At 37.2% G+C, this 16931-nt stretch overlaps 1 protein-coding gene and 1 non-coding gene across 8 annotated transcripts; both read left to right on the top strand.

Annotated features, from left to right (window-relative positions):
- The first annotated feature begins 743 nt into the window (after positions 1 to 743).
- On the top strand, positions 744 to 15906 carry LOC104596018 (Disease resistance protein (TIR-NBS class)). Of its 7 annotated transcripts, XR_016080765.1 has the most exons (5): positions 745 to 1054; positions 1245 to 1339; positions 1981 to 5042; positions 10342 to 10555; positions 10937 to 11074. XR_016080765.1 is itself a non-coding variant. In XM_019197530.2 (4 exons), exons 3-4 carry the CDS (start codon positions 2055 to 2057, stop codon positions 11096 to 11098), a joined length of 3150 nt encoding a protein of 1049 aa, XP_019053075.1. In that variant the 5' UTR covers positions 744 to 1054; positions 1245 to 1339; positions 1985 to 2054; the 3' UTR covers positions 11099 to 15906. The 7 variants fall into 7 exon arrangements, 6 of the variants coding, with proteins under 6 accessions (XP_019053075.1, XP_019053074.1, XP_088751689.1 ...); XM_019197530.2 differs by lacking the exon at positions 10342 to 10555 and having other exon boundaries at positions 744 to 1054; positions 1985 to 5042; positions 10937 to 15906; XM_019197529.2 differs by lacking the exon at positions 10342 to 10555 and having other exon boundaries at positions 744 to 1054; positions 10937 to 15906.
- Positions 6849 to 6951, top strand: LOC148804239 (U6 spliceosomal RNA). Its single transcript, XR_016081804.1, has one exon. It is a non-coding gene; the product is annotated as a U6 spliceosomal RNA (small nuclear RNA).
- Positions 15907 to 16931: the final 1025 nt, after the last annotated feature.

Genomic DNA, 16931 nt, shown 5'->3' with positions numbered 1-16931 from the left:
ACAGAGTCTCTCTCTCTAGTAATCTAGCATCCCTAATCTCTGATGAATACGTGGCACAATCTAAAGGGATATATACACGTCTGTGGATAGATCAGAGCCATCCATATAAATGGTCCCCCCCTCCCACATGGGCACATGCCTGGCTGCGCCTAGAAAGTTAGAGAATGACAACAAAAGAGTGTTTGGGTGGTACTTTGTTGAAAGGGGGTAAAATCCAAGGCCAACAAGTCAACTGAAGGAGCGTTGTTTGTTGTAGTTCATATCTTCAGTGTTTTCTTGTCTAAATACTACTCTTTACACATCTTTTCTTGCTGCAGCTACACAAGTGTATTGTACCTCCGTGGATCCATTCACTCTGATCTGATTCCACATTGACTGGACCCCTCCATCATTGCTTATCATTTTAAAATTTGTATCAATCAATCATACAAACCCCAGTTCTCTGACATTTACGTTTTGGTCCCCCCAGGGGACCCACAAAGATATGCCCCACGTCACATCGCAACCTCCCACAGCTTCCTGCAATGGATATGCCGTTACGCTGCGTCACACTCTATCACCATCACGAAGTGCAATTAGTGTGAAAACGAAAACCGAAAAAACCCAAATATCTCGCGCTCCTAGATTCTGATCTAACAGTAGCAAAAGTGGAGCCCAACATATCTCGTACTCTCGGGTCCCACAGTCTGCATCGAATGGTGGTGTCGGCGGTTTACTCTCGGAACCTGTAACTTTTGCCGTCAGTCGCAGAGTTCTAATATTTTTCTTCACGTCCTCTGTGCATCTGTCCGTCTAATTCTATTCTCCTCGTTTTTACACTTACATCGCTGAAGCAAAATCATACACTAACTCTTCTTTGAGCAAAAGAAACTTTATGGACTGATAAAGGAAAGAAGGGAAAAAAAAGGATCAGAACAGATTTTTATTCGAGAGAAGAGAAAGAGAGAGTGAAAGAGAGATTTTTTCGCTGACATTTTCAGTTCAGACTTGGAAAGAAGAGATTTGAACCTTGGACGCGTTAGAAATCACACTTTTTTCTTTCATTCTGAGAAGGGTTAGTTTTTATTCGATCAAGCTTTCTATTTGTCTTGCTTGGCTGTTAGAATGGTAACTGTTGTGTTTTCCTTTCATCTCTGTATATATATATATATATTTTTTCGGAAATCAATCTATTATATTGAAAAAATCTAAAAACACCACCATTTTTTTCTCCTCTTTTGCTAATTTGGAAATCGTGTTCTCAGAGATCTGCTGTGCTCGAGAAGTGGAAATTTTCGAGTTTTAACATTACGTTTGAGAAAGACAACTAGGAGTTCAAGGCCATGTTCCACATTTCTGTGTAAGTGTGTCTTCAGATCTGAACTAGCTACAATGCTGCTGGTCTTGTTATTTTTGTTTCTTTTTGACCATTTTAGTTTACTTGGATGGTCTGTCTCTCGATTCAAAGCGCTTTTGCACTTAAATAGAACTTCATCAGATCTATAGCACAGTGTAGCTAAAGTTTTTGATGGTTTTGGCACCTATCTTCTCTCCCAATTTTAAGAGCTGCGTCCTTAAGGTTCTGGAGGGTCTTCGTATCAGAGTTCTCTAGTGTCACTTGATGTCTGTGTCTATCGGTAGAAATCGGGTTTATTGTTTTGAACTGTTGACCATATATATCCAACTTTCTTTGTGCATACCCGATATACATAATAAACATCCAGTTTTTTGAATATTCAGAAATTTTCTTCTATTTCTGATAATGCTGATTATATGGATTAAACTCCTTGGCTTCGTCTCTTTGTCTGTTTTGCTCATCAAGCAGAACTTTGACCTCCAGGTTTTCTTTTCTTTTTTATATTCCTCTCCCCTTTCTTTTCGAGAATTCTGGACTGTTAACTTTTTGTTATAGACAGAGTATTCAAGTTTGCTGATATTTTTCCATATTCGTTTCTTCCATTTTAGGAAACTCATTTACTAAAATGATCTTCTTAATTTCAGGCAGTGTTCCTCTGATCTAGAATGCATGGAAACTCACATTTTTTGATTGTGGGGGATCTTATGAAGATGGATATATGGAGCTTCGACAAGAAAGCTCCAAGTTCGGGGCATTGTCTGCCACAACTTCAAGGAATCTTTCATCTTCTTCTTCTGCGTTCATCTCTGCCTGCCAGTCACCCTTCTTTTCTCCAAGATCATCAACATGCCAAGTTTCAGACTTGAGCAAGCCTGATATTCCAAATTCCACAACTGTCATTCCCCATAGTTCGAGTACTGAGATTAAGAAACCTGAACCTTTGTCTGGCAGTAGATTTGCCTCCTCTGAGTTTCAGCCATGTCCAGTTGTATGCAATTCAAGCAATGTGCAGAAATTGACATTACGTGATCATGTTTCTTCCTCATCAGGAACTTTGTACAGCAACTCATCTAGTTACAACCAGGGCAATGACAATTGCAACAATTACTCCATACACTCAGAGAAACAGAAAAAGAAAGTGAGAATCCATAAGGCTTCATTCATTCGGGGTCCAGCTCCACTATCTTCTAATAGGTTGAGAAGTTGTGATGTTTACATAGGTTTTCATGGTCGCAAGCCTTCCCTGCTGAGATTTGCTAACTGGCTACGGGCAGAGTTGGAAGTTCAAGGGGTGAGTTGCTTTGCAGCAGACAGAGCTAGGTGTAGGAACTCTCGGAGCCATGAGATTGTTGAGACGGCAATTAATGCTTCAACTTTTGGGGTGGTGATCCTCACTAAGAAATCATTTGGGAATCCATATAGCATTGAGGAACTACGGCATTTTTTGGGTAAAAAGAACCTTGTTCCAATATTTTTTGATCTAGGTCCAAGTGACTGCCTTGCTAGAGACATAATTGAGAAGAGGGGTGACTTGTGGGAAAAGCATGGGGGTGAGCTATGGGTGTTGTATGGGGGGTTGGAGAGTGAGTGGAAGGAGGCTGTTAATGGCCTTACTCGAATTGATGATTGTAAATTGGAGGCTCAAGATGGTAACTGGAGGGATTGCATTTTGAGTGCAGTGGTTCTGTTGGCAACAAGACTAGGAAGGAGGAGTGTGGTGGAGAGAGTGAATGGGTGGAAGGATAGAGTGGAGAAAGAGGAATTCCCCTTCCCTCGAAATGATAATTTTGTTGGAAGGAAGAAAGAACTATCTGAACTAGAACTCATGCTCTTTGGTGATGTTAGTGGTGATGCAGAAAAGGAATATTTTGAACTCAAGACTCGACACAAGCGAAAGAATTTGGTGATTGATCGGGGTGAGAACAGTAGAGCAGAAGAAAGATTGAGGTACCGGCAGGCAGATGGTGGTAACAAGGGAAAGGAACCAGTAATATGGAAGGAGTCTGAGAAGGAGATTGAGATGCAAAGGATTGCAAGTCCTCAAAGGCAGTACCGACATCTTCGGGCTAAGAATAGTGGAAGGTATGGGAGGAAAAAGAAATCAAAGATTTTGTATGGGAAGGGAATTGCATGTGTGTCAGGGGATTCAGGTATTGGTAAGACAGAGCTTCTTTTGGAATTTGCATACAGATTTTCACAAAGGTATAAGATGGTTTTATGGGTAGGAGGGGAATCCATGTATGTTCGGCAGAATTATTTGAACCTCTGGTCTTTCTTAGAAGTTGATGTGGGGATTGAGAATCAATGTTCTGAGAAAAGAAGAGTAAAAAGTTTTGAAGAGCAGGAAGAAGTGGCTATTTCTAGAGTGAGGAAAGAGCTAATGCGGGACATACCATTTTTGGTGGTGATAGATAACTTGGAGAGTGAGAAGGATGGGTGGGATCAGAAAAATATAATGGATTTACTTCCTCGCTTTAGTGGAGAGACACACTTCCTGATATCCACTCGCCAGTCTCGAATATTGAATTTGGAGCCATTAAAACTATCTTACTTATCTGAGATGGAGGCATTGTCTTTAATGAAGGGAAGTCTAAGAGAATATCCAAGTGTAGAAATTGAGGCTCTTAAGGCCATTGAGATGAAACTTGGTAGACTAACATTGGGTCTTGGGATCATAGGAGCCATCCTTTCTGAGATCCCCATTAATCCTACTAGGCTTCTCGAGAGCATCAACAGAATACCCGTAAAAGACTTACCATGGAGTAGTAGGGAAGATCCCCTTTTGAGACGACACACTTTCCTTCTGCAACTTTTGGAAGTTTGTTTCTCAATATTTGATCATGCAGATGGACCAAGGAGTTTAGCAACTAAAATGGTTCAGGTAAGTGGCTGGTTTGCCCCTGCAGCAATTCCGGTTTCCTTAATGTCTCTAGCAGCACAAAAGGTACCAGAGAAGCACCAACATGCCCATTTCTGGAAGAAGTGCTTGCATGTCTTAACTTGTGGCTTAACATCAAAAAATACCAAGAAATCAGAAGCTGAAGCATCTTCTATGTTGTTAAGGTTTGGTATTGCAAGAAGTAGTACCAAGCCAGGGTGCATCCATTTTAATGAGCTCATCAAGGTCTATGGTCGCAATAGAGGAGTTGCCAGTGTTGCCAAAGCCATGGTTCAAGCAATTAGTAGCCGAGGGTCCATTTCCCAGCACCCAGAACATCTGTGGGCAGCATGCTTCTTATTATTTAGGTTCAAGACTGACCCTGTGGTTGTTGAGCTGAATGTATCAGAGTTGTTGTTCATCGTAAAACAGGTGGTTGTGCCTCTTGCAATACACACATTTATTAAATTCTCAAGGTGCAATGCAGCTTTGGAACTCCTTCGCCTATGCACTGATGCCTTGGAAGCTGCAGAGGAGCCTTTTCTTAAACCAGTTGAGAAATGGTTGGACAGATCACTTTGTTGGAAGTCAGTTCAGTCTAATGCACAGTTGCATCCTTACCTCTGGCATGAGTTAGCACTCTTGAGAGCTAGTGTGCTTGAAATAAGAGCTAAATTAATGCTCAAAGGGGGGCAATTTGACATAGCAGTTGATCTCATCAGGAAAGTTCTATTCATTAGAACTTCAATTTGTGGCGAGGATCACCCAGACACAATCTCTGCTCGTGAAACAGTAAGCAAAGTCACAAGGCGTCTCACAAATGTCCAAGTTAGTTGATTTTTTTAAATTGTCATCCTCGTTCATCTCTATTCTTTCTTGTAAGCAGAGCCACTTCATATTGCAATTACAGAAAGTCTGAAATAAATTTGCTTCACAATGCAATTTATGGAAAATTTTTCATTTAAAGCTCTAGCAGGATTTTCTCCATACATATCATTTATGGCCTCAAATTGTACAATTTTCTCCTGCCATTCTTTTTGTTTGACGATTCGAAATCAATTCCATACTTAATCATGGATTTATTTTATATTTGCATAATTTTTTGTGCACCATCTATGGCATGGATTTTCTCCCATGTTTGTTTATTGTAGCAATATTTTGGTCTGGTGGCAAAGAATTCCTAGAATGGCCTGGGGTCAAGTAACAGCCCCTTTTTCTAATTTTAGAGGATTGGAACCTACTATATAGTGGGTCTCATGTAGAAGATTAAGCGGGTAAAAAAGCTAGGGTTTTAACTTAAACAAGTTAATGCACACCATGTTCTTGGGGAGCTGGTGTTATTGATCCAAAAAAAAAATGCACACCATGTTCTTTTACTGTTATTATTTCAACAGTGGAAAGCATATATATTCAATTGAACTTTGAAAATAATGCAAAAATGAGATGGTTGGAGCCATCTGGTCATGCTGGTCTTTTTGAATGAGCAAAATCTTGGATAGAACCCATTTCTGGGTCCAGATCCTTTGAACATTAGGGAAGTGACAAGTTTATTTATATAATAAAATAACAAAGAAAATTTGTTAATATAAAACAGGTCACAATAAATGGTGTTCAGATAACACCCAATGAAAGGCCATCAAAAACATACAAAAATCAAACTGCACCATCCTAAACAACCTTCCAGACTCAAGACTCCCCATCTAGTATGGCTAATTGAATACAGGAAATTGGTGGGTCATATTGGATCAAGATAACAGACTGGAAGTGACAACTTGTAAGCATGATATTGGTTGCAGTGTAATATGTATTGGTCATTCTCCACCATCTGATGGGTCTTGCCTGGATTAGGTAAAAGCCATTCTAACCGTATGGTAGGAACCATCTGATTATTTTATCTCTTCTGTCAGAATTTTCTGGGGCCATGCACCAAGAGTGGAAGAACTGGTTGCCCGCTATTGTTTAAAGAGTTAATAATCAGTTAACCAGATCTGCTATCTGGGTATGGTGGGTCCTGTTCTCTTGCATTTTGAATAATCATGTGATTGTTGATCCTTGTAGAGACATGAGGTTTCCAAGAAAAAATATGTTCAGCAATATTGTAGCAAAAAAAAAAAAAAGATAATTGGCATGAAGATACTAGTTTTATTGCATTGGATAATGGAATCGCTTCACAAGAAAAGGAGAATGTTTGCAGTGTTATTGACAATATAATCAGTATGACCGTATGAGGATACTAGTTTTATCACATTGGTTGATGAAGTCACTTCACAAGTAAAGTTGGGAAATGAAAAGCTTCAAAATAGTTTGCCATCTAGAAAAAAGCCCTTCTTAATGAAGATGCTCATACTTAAGAAACACTTAAAATTGTACCAATCTGGTACTCATAGCCATTTTTCATGTGGTTCTATCATGGAATTATGCAATAGGTGTAGCTTGATTATGTATTGTGAGAGATTTTTATCAATTTCTTTCTGTCCTTTTGCTAAAAGCAGCTCTATTCTATATTGTTTTTTCTTGACCTTCTCTTTTTTGGATAAGCATGATAACTATATTCAACTCATGGTTAGAGAAAAGTGAAAAAAAAAACTATTTATAGCCGGTTATATTTTCTCAAGCCAATGAACAACTAGGACTTGGAGTATTCACCCATTTAGGTGGCATGCCAAAGATAAAGAGAAGATTTGCATGGGCCCTTGCAAGGATGGTATGCACAAAAGGAGAAGTGGTCTAAATTTTACCAATGAATTGGAGTCAGTTACAAAGTCATGGAGTTTGTGGATCTTAGAGTTATTATTTTCCCAACATAATATAGCTACAAAGGTTTGTAAATCATTACCCACTCCAACCTTTCTCAGGTTTAATAATAGAGAAGTACCAGCATTTTATTTTAACAGCATATATTTTATCACAATTTGATTCCATACAATGGCAGTGTTTCTACTTGTATCTTGTGTTTGAGCTTGAACTTTGTTTATTTTCATCACAAGCACTTATCAATGATTATCATAATATTCGGAAAAAAATAACAAAAGGAAAAAAAGATGATCCTTCTATTATCTTTCTTAATATTTGCTTGTATTCTTTTATATTGATTTTACCTGTCTTCTTTATAATTTTTATAGATATTTCTGACACTTATTGTTCTTGGTTCTTTGAAACTCCTTATTCAACTTTTTTTTTTTTTAACTCCTTATCCAACTTAAAAATTAGCTTATGGAATTGTTTTCTTCCTTAAGCATTAATATTACTATGGTCATTTTGAGAAAATAGTGGAAGTGTTGCTCTCCTCTCCCAGTCCTTCAAGAGGGAAGAGCCTCCCCCATCAAAGAGAGGAGAAGGAAGTGACTTTATATTTTGATGGAAGTGCTACTGGAAATCCGGGAATAGCAGGAATTGGTGGTGTGTTTAAGAGAAGGGACGGTCACCCTATGTGGGTCTTTAGTGGACCAATTGAGGGGTTGCAGATTCCACAATGGCAGAAATTTTAGCTGCTTTAATGGGGCTTCGTATCACGAGAGATCTATGCTTCACTGATCTAACAATCAAAGGAGACTCAGCAACATGATAAAGTGGTTAGGGGAGAGGGAAGGAGGTCCTTGGAGACTGGCCCACTATTTACATGAGGCTAGAAATCTGTTAAATTCCTTATCTGTAAACTGTTGCTTGATTCCTATGGAATTAAACTCTGTAGCTGATAGTTTGGCTAAATCTGGTATACACAGGGAATTAAACTCTGTAGCTGATAGTTTGGCTAAATCTGGCTCCCATGTCTACTGCTCTTAGTCCAGCTTGGACTCTACCATATTCGGGTTTCATCAAATTGAACTTTGATGGTAGCAGTGAAGGAAATCCAGGCCCTTCAGGCATAGGGGGTATTTTTAGGGATGAAGAAGGTTGAATTATTGCTATGTTCTCAGGACCTATAGGTTGGGGGGATTCACTGAGAGCTGAAATTTTGGCAGCTCTAGAAGGGTTTAAAAGAGCTAAGCAGTTGAAGATAAGTAATTTGCTGGTGGAAGGTGACTCTCAGCTGACTGTTAGATGTTTGCAGAAGGAAGAGTCCAGCCCGTGGAAGTTTTCAAATGCAAAAAAGAAAATTAATCAGTTAACTCAAAACATGCATATAAGGGTTCAATGGGCCAAGAGGAGTGCTAACTCTATGGCGGACACTTTGGCTAAACAGGGGATGGGAAGAGCAAATTTCTTTTGGGCTCTCTTGTAATCTGTTTTTACAGTTGTGATAGGGAGGGTTAAGATCTTTTACCCCTCCATTCCTGTTGTAATTTTCCATCTTTATTCTTAATAAAAGTTACTGTTATTGATCAAAAAAAAAAAAAAAGAAATATGCCTTTGTAACCTGTGTGTCCTGATTGTACATCATCTCATGTACTCTGTGTTTTCTCAATCAAGTTAACCTCTTTTCTCAACATTTTGAGAAAATATGGTCCCTGGATAAATTGTCATCCTTCCAGCTAATTTTTAGCATATAATTTGTCAATAAAGCTCACCAATTATAGCACCTATTGAATCTAATCTTGTCAAATAGAGGAAAGAATCTGTAGAAGTTATTGGTTTATCCAAGATCTTGAATCTCAGTTTCCAATTCTCAGGGGCCTCTTTTTTGGCTTTACCATTGGATTTTTTTCCTAATCAAGTGTCTTAGTTTTTTTTTTCTTCTTTCTTTCTTTCTTTATACTCATTGATTCAGTTGATCTTCCACCGTGGTTATCTTCACTGTCAATTTCAAGTCAGATGTTGATATTGTAAGTATGCTTTCCAATCTTCATAGAATCAGGATGACCATCATATGTCTCACTGTTTATCTGGTGGCTGTTCTGGATTTCAAATTTTCTTATAATTTTCAATATCAGTAGTGTTTTTTTTTTTGAAATCCCTATTGTGAAATATAAATATTTGATTCTTCAGATCATATAAGCATTAGATGCAAAGTGGACAGGATGTTCAGACTGGATAGATGCAAGCTACTGGGCCTCCAAACAGTTTGTTATGATCACAAACTTCAATTAAAATGCATAGCTGTTGAATCACATGTCAACTCAGCTTGTTAGTGTTATGGACGCATTCCTCGGAAAGACGTACCATCGCCGCCGGCAGCAACATGAACCTGACCCACCGCCAGATTAGATTAGATCATCTTGCTTGTTCTTATCTTATTCTATTGCTCTTATCTTATCTTGTAAGTTATCAGATTAGGATTAGTTTATCTTGTTATCAGATTAGGATTAGTTTATCTCGTTATCAGATTAGGATTAGCTTATCTTATCCTTAGCAAGATAGAATTGGAAGTGTCCCTATTCAGCAAGGAGACTCCCTAAGATTAGGACTCTTGTAATCTCCTATTTAAGGAGACACCATTATTGAATGAGGATATCGAATATTCAGTCAAGAAAGAGAGTAAAGGAGAGTTAGGTGATCTCTTGAACAAATCACCATTAGGGCGCCTAGATAGGTCCATCAAGAGCAGGGAGGAACAAGGGAAAACAGAGGGTTTTCCCTGTGGACCGACCCGTGACGAGATCCTATTCCTGGGCCCATAACAGTTAGACTACCGAATGGAACCCCAAATTAGACTGAATATTTTATATATTCAGCTGATATCATCTGTTGACCTGAGTGTGTGCATTTGTCCAACTGTATTAGACTGACTTGTCCAACTGATCAAATCAACATATGATTAGGTTTTAAAGTATATGAAATATACATCAATCAAATATCATATTTCCATGTTTTCTCCGAAACCAACTATATATTCAGTTGTATTTATCATATTTCCATCTTTGTAATATTGGCATATTGCAAAGATACCCCATGTCTATTACCTATTTTTCTCGATATACTTGTAATATTATCATATTATAATGTCCAAATTTGTCAGTTTAACAAATAAGTAGGTTTACTGTCAAATTACAGGTTAAAAGTATAGCCAACAATTATAATCCACTCCTATTGGGTCTGACTCAATAGTCCCAATTATAGACCCTACCCTATTGGGTCTGGTTAAGATCTGGTTCTACATTTACTTATCAGGTTGGAACTGGGTCTACCCTAACCTGGGCCATACCCAGCCCATTGACAGCACCATGCTCATGATTCACAATGTCTGCAGGATAAGAGTGTGCTACCCATGATATGCTTGTGAGATGTCAGTCCACCTCTTCCAGATGCTACAAATACTTATTTAAAAGGTTCAAGTAATGCAATAGTTTCTCACCGCTTCCATGTTCCTACACATTTTGTATTGTTATTTGGAAAACTCTGCAGCAGTATTACAAGCATATGGTCAGGATATCGTCAGTTGGTTTTCTAAACCTATCTAAGAGGTATGATCCAGTGTTAATCATTCCTTATTTACTGCTTCACGTAGATTTCCACATATCCATTTTTGTTTGAAGACCATGTTCATGCATCACAGTCCTATCCCATTGCACGAATATCTGTAACAAGATTTGTGTTGTAAGATTTAGGTCCACCTTAAGCATTGGATGTTTCTCCCAAAGTTCTTCCTGGAAGTTATATTTATTGATCCATTACATGTAATGCCTGGATTACTGTTAAACTTTCCAATTCTTAGCACTCATGCTGCTGTGTGACAGTGAACATGATTATCAGTTTCTACATAATCCTCTTCTTTTAAGAACTTTTTGGGCTACTTCATGAGAATTCTATCTCACCAGTTAACATTTCTTTTCACGTTTAATCAGTTGTTGATTGCAAGCGGCCAAATAGACACTTTAGTTGCTGCAACACCAGATCTTTTCTTTAACAGAACTGTTAGGGGTTTACAGAATTTCTCAAATGTGGAACAGAGCCATCTTTCGCAGAAAAATATGATGGTGAAATCGACAAATGAGCAGGCAAGTTAATACTTTTGTGCATGTAACAAATTATAAACTATTTCTATCTGTAGTATACAGAATCACAGATGCCAATCTCCTTTCTTGACATCTTGACAACAGATATTCAGTGATATAAAGTTCTTCATGAGAGTAGGTTTTGACAATATGAATCCTATGTTAATGGAAATAAGTCCTTGATAATGCTGGAAATAAGACTGATAATCATTGTTATAATCTATCTTATCTCATTGAAGTCAGTGGCAGTACCTATCCCATTCTTCTGTTCTGTTCATACCACCCTCAATAGCGCTACTTTGATTAAAATACAATTTATAAAATGGAATTAAAGCAACCATGTTCAGGATCATGAAAAACAAAAGAAAGGCACTGAACTTGAATCACAAGAAAACGGAAGTGTTTGTGATAATGCAAAACTAATATACCTACACAAAAATAATGAGAAACAACAGATATTTTTTACCATAATGAATGGCTATGTCAAATGCATAAAAATACTAATATGAGAGACCGGATTAATATAAATATATTTACCAAAAAAAGAATATAAATTAAACTTGCCCACACAAAGGACTTTTTTTGGCATTACTCAATGCCTAACACTAGGGGTCATTACTTTTTAAGTAAAAAGTACAACATCACATCAACAACTTCAAGTAATCACACAATTCTTTTTCTTACAAAGATGATAATAGCAAGATTCGAAACCACACCACCACTGGACAATTCATCCAGTGTACCAACTGGCTACCCCTCAATTGGCCACAAAGGACTTTTAGATAAAGCCTAAGCTGTCAAAGTGTGTAAAACAGATTTTTTTTTTTTTTTTTGAGAAAAAGTTAACTGATTATATTAAAAAAGAAGACAGGTACATGAGGAAATGTACATGCTACAGCTGAACCAACAAGAGGAAATTACAGGGGCAGATTTCTTTCACTGTACATGACTTCCCTAAGGGTACCCGATTTAGCTAAACTATCAGCTGTAGTAAAACAGAATTTAAACAACGCAACTACAAAAAAAGCACCATAAAATAACAGAGGGATCAATTATCCTGTAACTTAACAATCAAGATGACTAGGCCATACCTGTAAAGCGATGCAATGGAGTTGTTGCACTTGTGTTACTGTTTTGAACTTGGATTGTTGTGTAAATGGATTTGGGAGCCAAGTGTTGAAGGCATTTTTTAATCCAAATAATATTTAATAATTTAATAACACAAATAAGTGGGTTCGCTAGTCTGCTAGCCAAATCATCAAAACTATAAAAAAGTATCCTGAATGGGAGTTCCCTCACTTTAAGTGGGAGGGACAGGTGTCCTTCACCTAGGAGGAGGAGGTTATTACATAATTACCCCACTCCCTATTTAAGCTCTTTAAGGGGAAGCTAGAGACACTTACACTCTTCCGAGAAAAATCTCTCAAGAGATTCTAAAGAAAAGCTAAGATAAAGAGAGAAGAAAAGAGAAGTGCTCAAGGGAAAACAAGGAAGGAAAAGTCTCACTAATATAGGTAGAAAAAGGAAAGTCCTCTTTGTGAATACTTCCTATATATGTCTTCTATGTATCCTTTTTTCTCTCTTTTATTTTCACTTTTGAGAAAGGAAATAGGGGGAATAGGGCTGTTCACAAAATATTGTTAACCAGTCAAACCAACCAAACCAAACTGATTTGACGCGATATGGTCGGTTTCTAAAATGATTCGGTTGGTCTCGGTTTAGAACATGACAAAAACCGATTATGCGGTTCGGATGCGGTTATCCTTTTTGTAATCCGATGTGAAACCGATCCAAACCACTAGACATATATGAGTTATGACCTTCATACTGTTACGTGCTTTTGTCTTTTTTTCTTTTCATTTCACAATTGTTGTTGTCCTAGTTTGTCTTTTCAGCCATGTCTCTCTATAAAAAGTAAAAAAGTTAATTGACAAAATTTTTGAGATGAGGAGACAACATAATTAATGAAGGGGAATCTATAGTGTGGTGTTTTAAGAATGAAATTAAAAAATTCAATTGCCTAACAAGAAGCTTGATAGTGAGAATACAATGGTGGGGAGATCAACAAACTCTATGGCTGATGGTCTTGCAAAGCAAGGGGTAAATAGGGAAAGTTTGTATTGGGCTCAATTGTAGACTGAATCTGTTTTCTATCTTTTGTCTTTCTTCCTACTGTTAGGAGAGGACACAGCTTGTGCCTCTCCACGGGAAGCTTGTAACTGCACTAGTTTTTATTAATGAAATTTATCCTTCTTATTTATAAAAAAAAAGACAACATAATTAATGAAGCTTGACACTATAACAACTGGTGGATTGCAATTGTAGGAGCATAGGTAGATGGGCAGATTGACATTTTATGTTATAGAAGCATTATTTCAGTTCAGTTTCATTAAAACCGATTAAACCGATGTAAAACAAAATGAAAATGAGGTCGGTTTTTACTGTTTGGTAGGTTTCGGTTGGTCTTAAACCCAACCCGATTATTTTGGTTCAGCTGACAAAACTAAATGCAACCGAACCAAACTGACCCATGAACAGCCCTAGGGGGAAATAAGCCATCTACAACCAGGTACTTCTACTTGGTTGATTATGGTCCCTCTTTCAAGACAAAGTTAGAGATTAACTATCTATAGTCTAATTTTGAAGGGCTGATTATGGTTCCCTTCAAATGAAAATGAAGAACAGATGGATAAAAATCGTCTACAATCAAATATTTAGTTTGATTGACTACGGTTCCCTTTTTGTATGCAAAAATCCAAGGATTAAGGTTGTCTACAGTTAGAATTTCATCTAATTGATTACAACTTATTGTGAAGAAAGGAGTGAGAAGGAAATTTTCTTTGTATCAAAAAGAAAAGAGAGAAATGTATTGTTGTATAGATTCTCAATTGTATTTTCTTTTTCTTTCTTCTCATTATTGTACACTTGATGTAAAAGAAACACAAATGAAAAGTTATTTATAAGTACCCTATTGTTCTTTTCTTTTGTTCTATGCATTCATTTCTCCAAGTCAGAATCAAAAGATGTTTTCTACTTTCTTGTGGAGATATAGTTAAGGGGAACAATCTGTATGATTCCCTCAATGGGCCTTACCCAAAATAATAAAAACTCAATCACTTGATTGAGTGAATTATGTTGCATGAGAATTTATTAAAATTTTCATACCAACACCAAGTCCCCTCCATTTTCAAATCCTGCAATGGAGCATAGTCATCTGATGATTTGAGTTCCCATTAATTGGCTAGAGCAGAACTTAGTCATAATTCCAAAACTGCAGTCAATTTGGATTTGGCACGCGAGTCACTAACAATCTCATATGATATTGATATAGTTTGAGTCCAGGGCTCCTCCGAAGGAGATATTCCAATTGAAGGGGGAAATAGGTCATTGGTTGCACCCGTTGAGAAGTAGGTTTTCAAATTTGAATAAAATAATTTGAAACACTTACCGCTAATTGCACCTTTTAGACATGAGAACTAGGAATTTTGTTGGGGCACGCCAATCACATGATAATTGATTAACTGTCTGTATTCTGTACTCCACCGCTGGTTTGTGTGCTCATTAATAAGATACAATCAAGCTTGGCATGAGGAAATCAATCTCTGGTTTTGGGTTTGCAGAAGGGCCTGGTTCAATAGCTTTATCCATATCTACCCCCTACAGCAACCCACTTCCAATCAACTTAAAAAGTAGTTTTTCTTCAACAGTAAAGGAGCAGAAGAGAAAGGGTCACTGAAGTGAAAGGTGAAATGCCTCTCAGGATATATTCTGGAAACTGGAATATCTGAAAAAGGGGAACATGCTGGAATAAGCTTTGGCACATCTCGGAGAACCTACAATTATCAATCTTCTTCCTCGTGATACAACCAAAAAAAGAAAAAAGAGAAAACAGAAACAAAATTTTAAAATATTTTGACTTGAAGATATATTTTCTGTAAGAAAAGAAAAAAAGAAGTCTGTTTGAGAGAAAGAGTACTCAATTCCCTAGGTGTTTGGGATGTGAGGATGGTAATGATTCTAATGAATCTATTCTCCATGCCCTTGTGTGCTGCAATAAAGCCAGATGCACCTGGTTTGGGTCTGGCCTCGGGTTAAGAGCTAACTTGGTGGATCATAGGTCTGACTTTGGCAGCTGGTTTTTTGCTTCTTTGTGTGTTAATGGCTCTCGTGATATTAATGTTGCTGCGAAAATGACATTTATTATGGGTAATTTGGAAAGTCAAGAATACCAATTATTTTGAAGATTCTGATGTTAATCCTTTTCATGTTATTGGTTCCTATAACATGTTGATAGCTGAGATTATCTCTGAACTCACTTCAGAAATCGGCAAACTCTTCCAAGGCTGAAAGAAAAGCAGGTTCTTCCTCTTTTTGGTCTCTGATGGACTTGGGTGTGTTAAAGGTCAATGTGGATGACAGTTTCTCTAGTCCAAATAAAGCAGCTTTCGTACAATGTGGATGTGGACCATAGTTAAGTTTTCCTCTGTTTTTTTTTTTTTTTTAAGTGTTCTTATAAGTTTTCTTTCATAGGTTGTTGTTGAATCCTTTCTTTTTGTGCTTGTAGTTAGTTGTTCCTGGTGTTGTTTTAATGAAATTACAGGTTTACCAAAAAAAGAAGTCTCAAATGGGATCTTGCTGATAATGAATAAAATACACAGTCGAACTCAGTGATGAGCAGAGAATTGGCAGCATTAGATTTTTCTGTCTGTAACTGCTTTCACTTGAATGATCTTTAGCTGTACTTATCAAAATGAAAGTTGAAGAGTAATCCTAACTTGAGGCCCAGACAAATCGAAATTTTGTATCTGTTTGGGTAATGAATAATGACCTACAAACGACCTCCCATCCCTGGAAGAGAAGAATAAAATAGGCTATTCTCCAATGGAACCATGCGTATATGCTCTGTTCATATTTCATAGAAAAAACTTTGTAGGTTATTTTTTTTTCACACAATACAAGCAATATCTTCTTTATCCCTTTCAAACCAGCTCCAGACCCTATTTGAGTATTGGACTAACCCCATAACTAATATATCATTATCATCATCTTTATTAATTGGGTAAATTACAAATACCCCCTTGTACTGGGGTCAGTGACAAAGACTCCCTATACATTAATTTGCGACGAAGACCCCCTGAAAATTAGCCATTAGATAAAGACCCCCCTCTAGCGTTTCATCAATTAACTTCAAAAAAGGTTCTCGTCAGACTGTTTGAAGTTTTATAAATGCCCAAATTATCATTTTCTAATTTATTTTACCCTTTTCTTTGATTTATGAAACCATCTTACTTTTGTTTACACTTCGCATTGTTTATTGTCTTCTCCATTAATTGAATGTATAGAGTTTTTAAGCCAGTCTAGAGTTTTCAAAATCTATGCCCAACAGGTCCCTTTTCAAGTAACTCATTAGAGATTTTTTTTTTTCAATGGTGAGTATCCCTTTTTTTAATTAACTTACTGGAGATTTCTTCCTTTTCCGGTGACAAACACTAGTGAGATGATAGAAGTATTTCTCGACGAGAAGCAATGGAGGTATTTTTGAATTAGGTTTTAAGAGAAATGGGCAAGTAAAAGAAAATAGAGAAAGTTTAGTGGGGCATTTTGGTAATTTAACGAATTTTGTCATATCACTTAACGGTTGAGGGGGTATTTGTCACAACTTAAAAGTTCAAGTAGGTCTTTGTCGCAAATTAAAGTACAGGGGAGTCTTTGTCACTGACCCCATAGTAACCTTATTAATTTATATATCGAATACAAACATTATGAAAATCCAAGGACCCAATCTTATGAATCATAACAGGAAAACGAGGAATTTCGAAATTTCTATAACTAAGTGAAATTCCAA

Source organism: Nelumbo nucifera, chromosome 1 (genome assembly GCF_055504915.1).
Source record: "Nelumbo nucifera cultivar China Antique chromosome 1, China Antique-T2T, whole genome shotgun sequence".
Lineage (NCBI taxonomy): Eukaryota > Viridiplantae > Streptophyta > Magnoliopsida > Proteales > Nelumbonaceae > Nelumbo > Nelumbo nucifera.
Note: the sequence above shows the minus strand (reverse complement) of the source record. Positions and strands in the feature narration are given on the sequence as shown.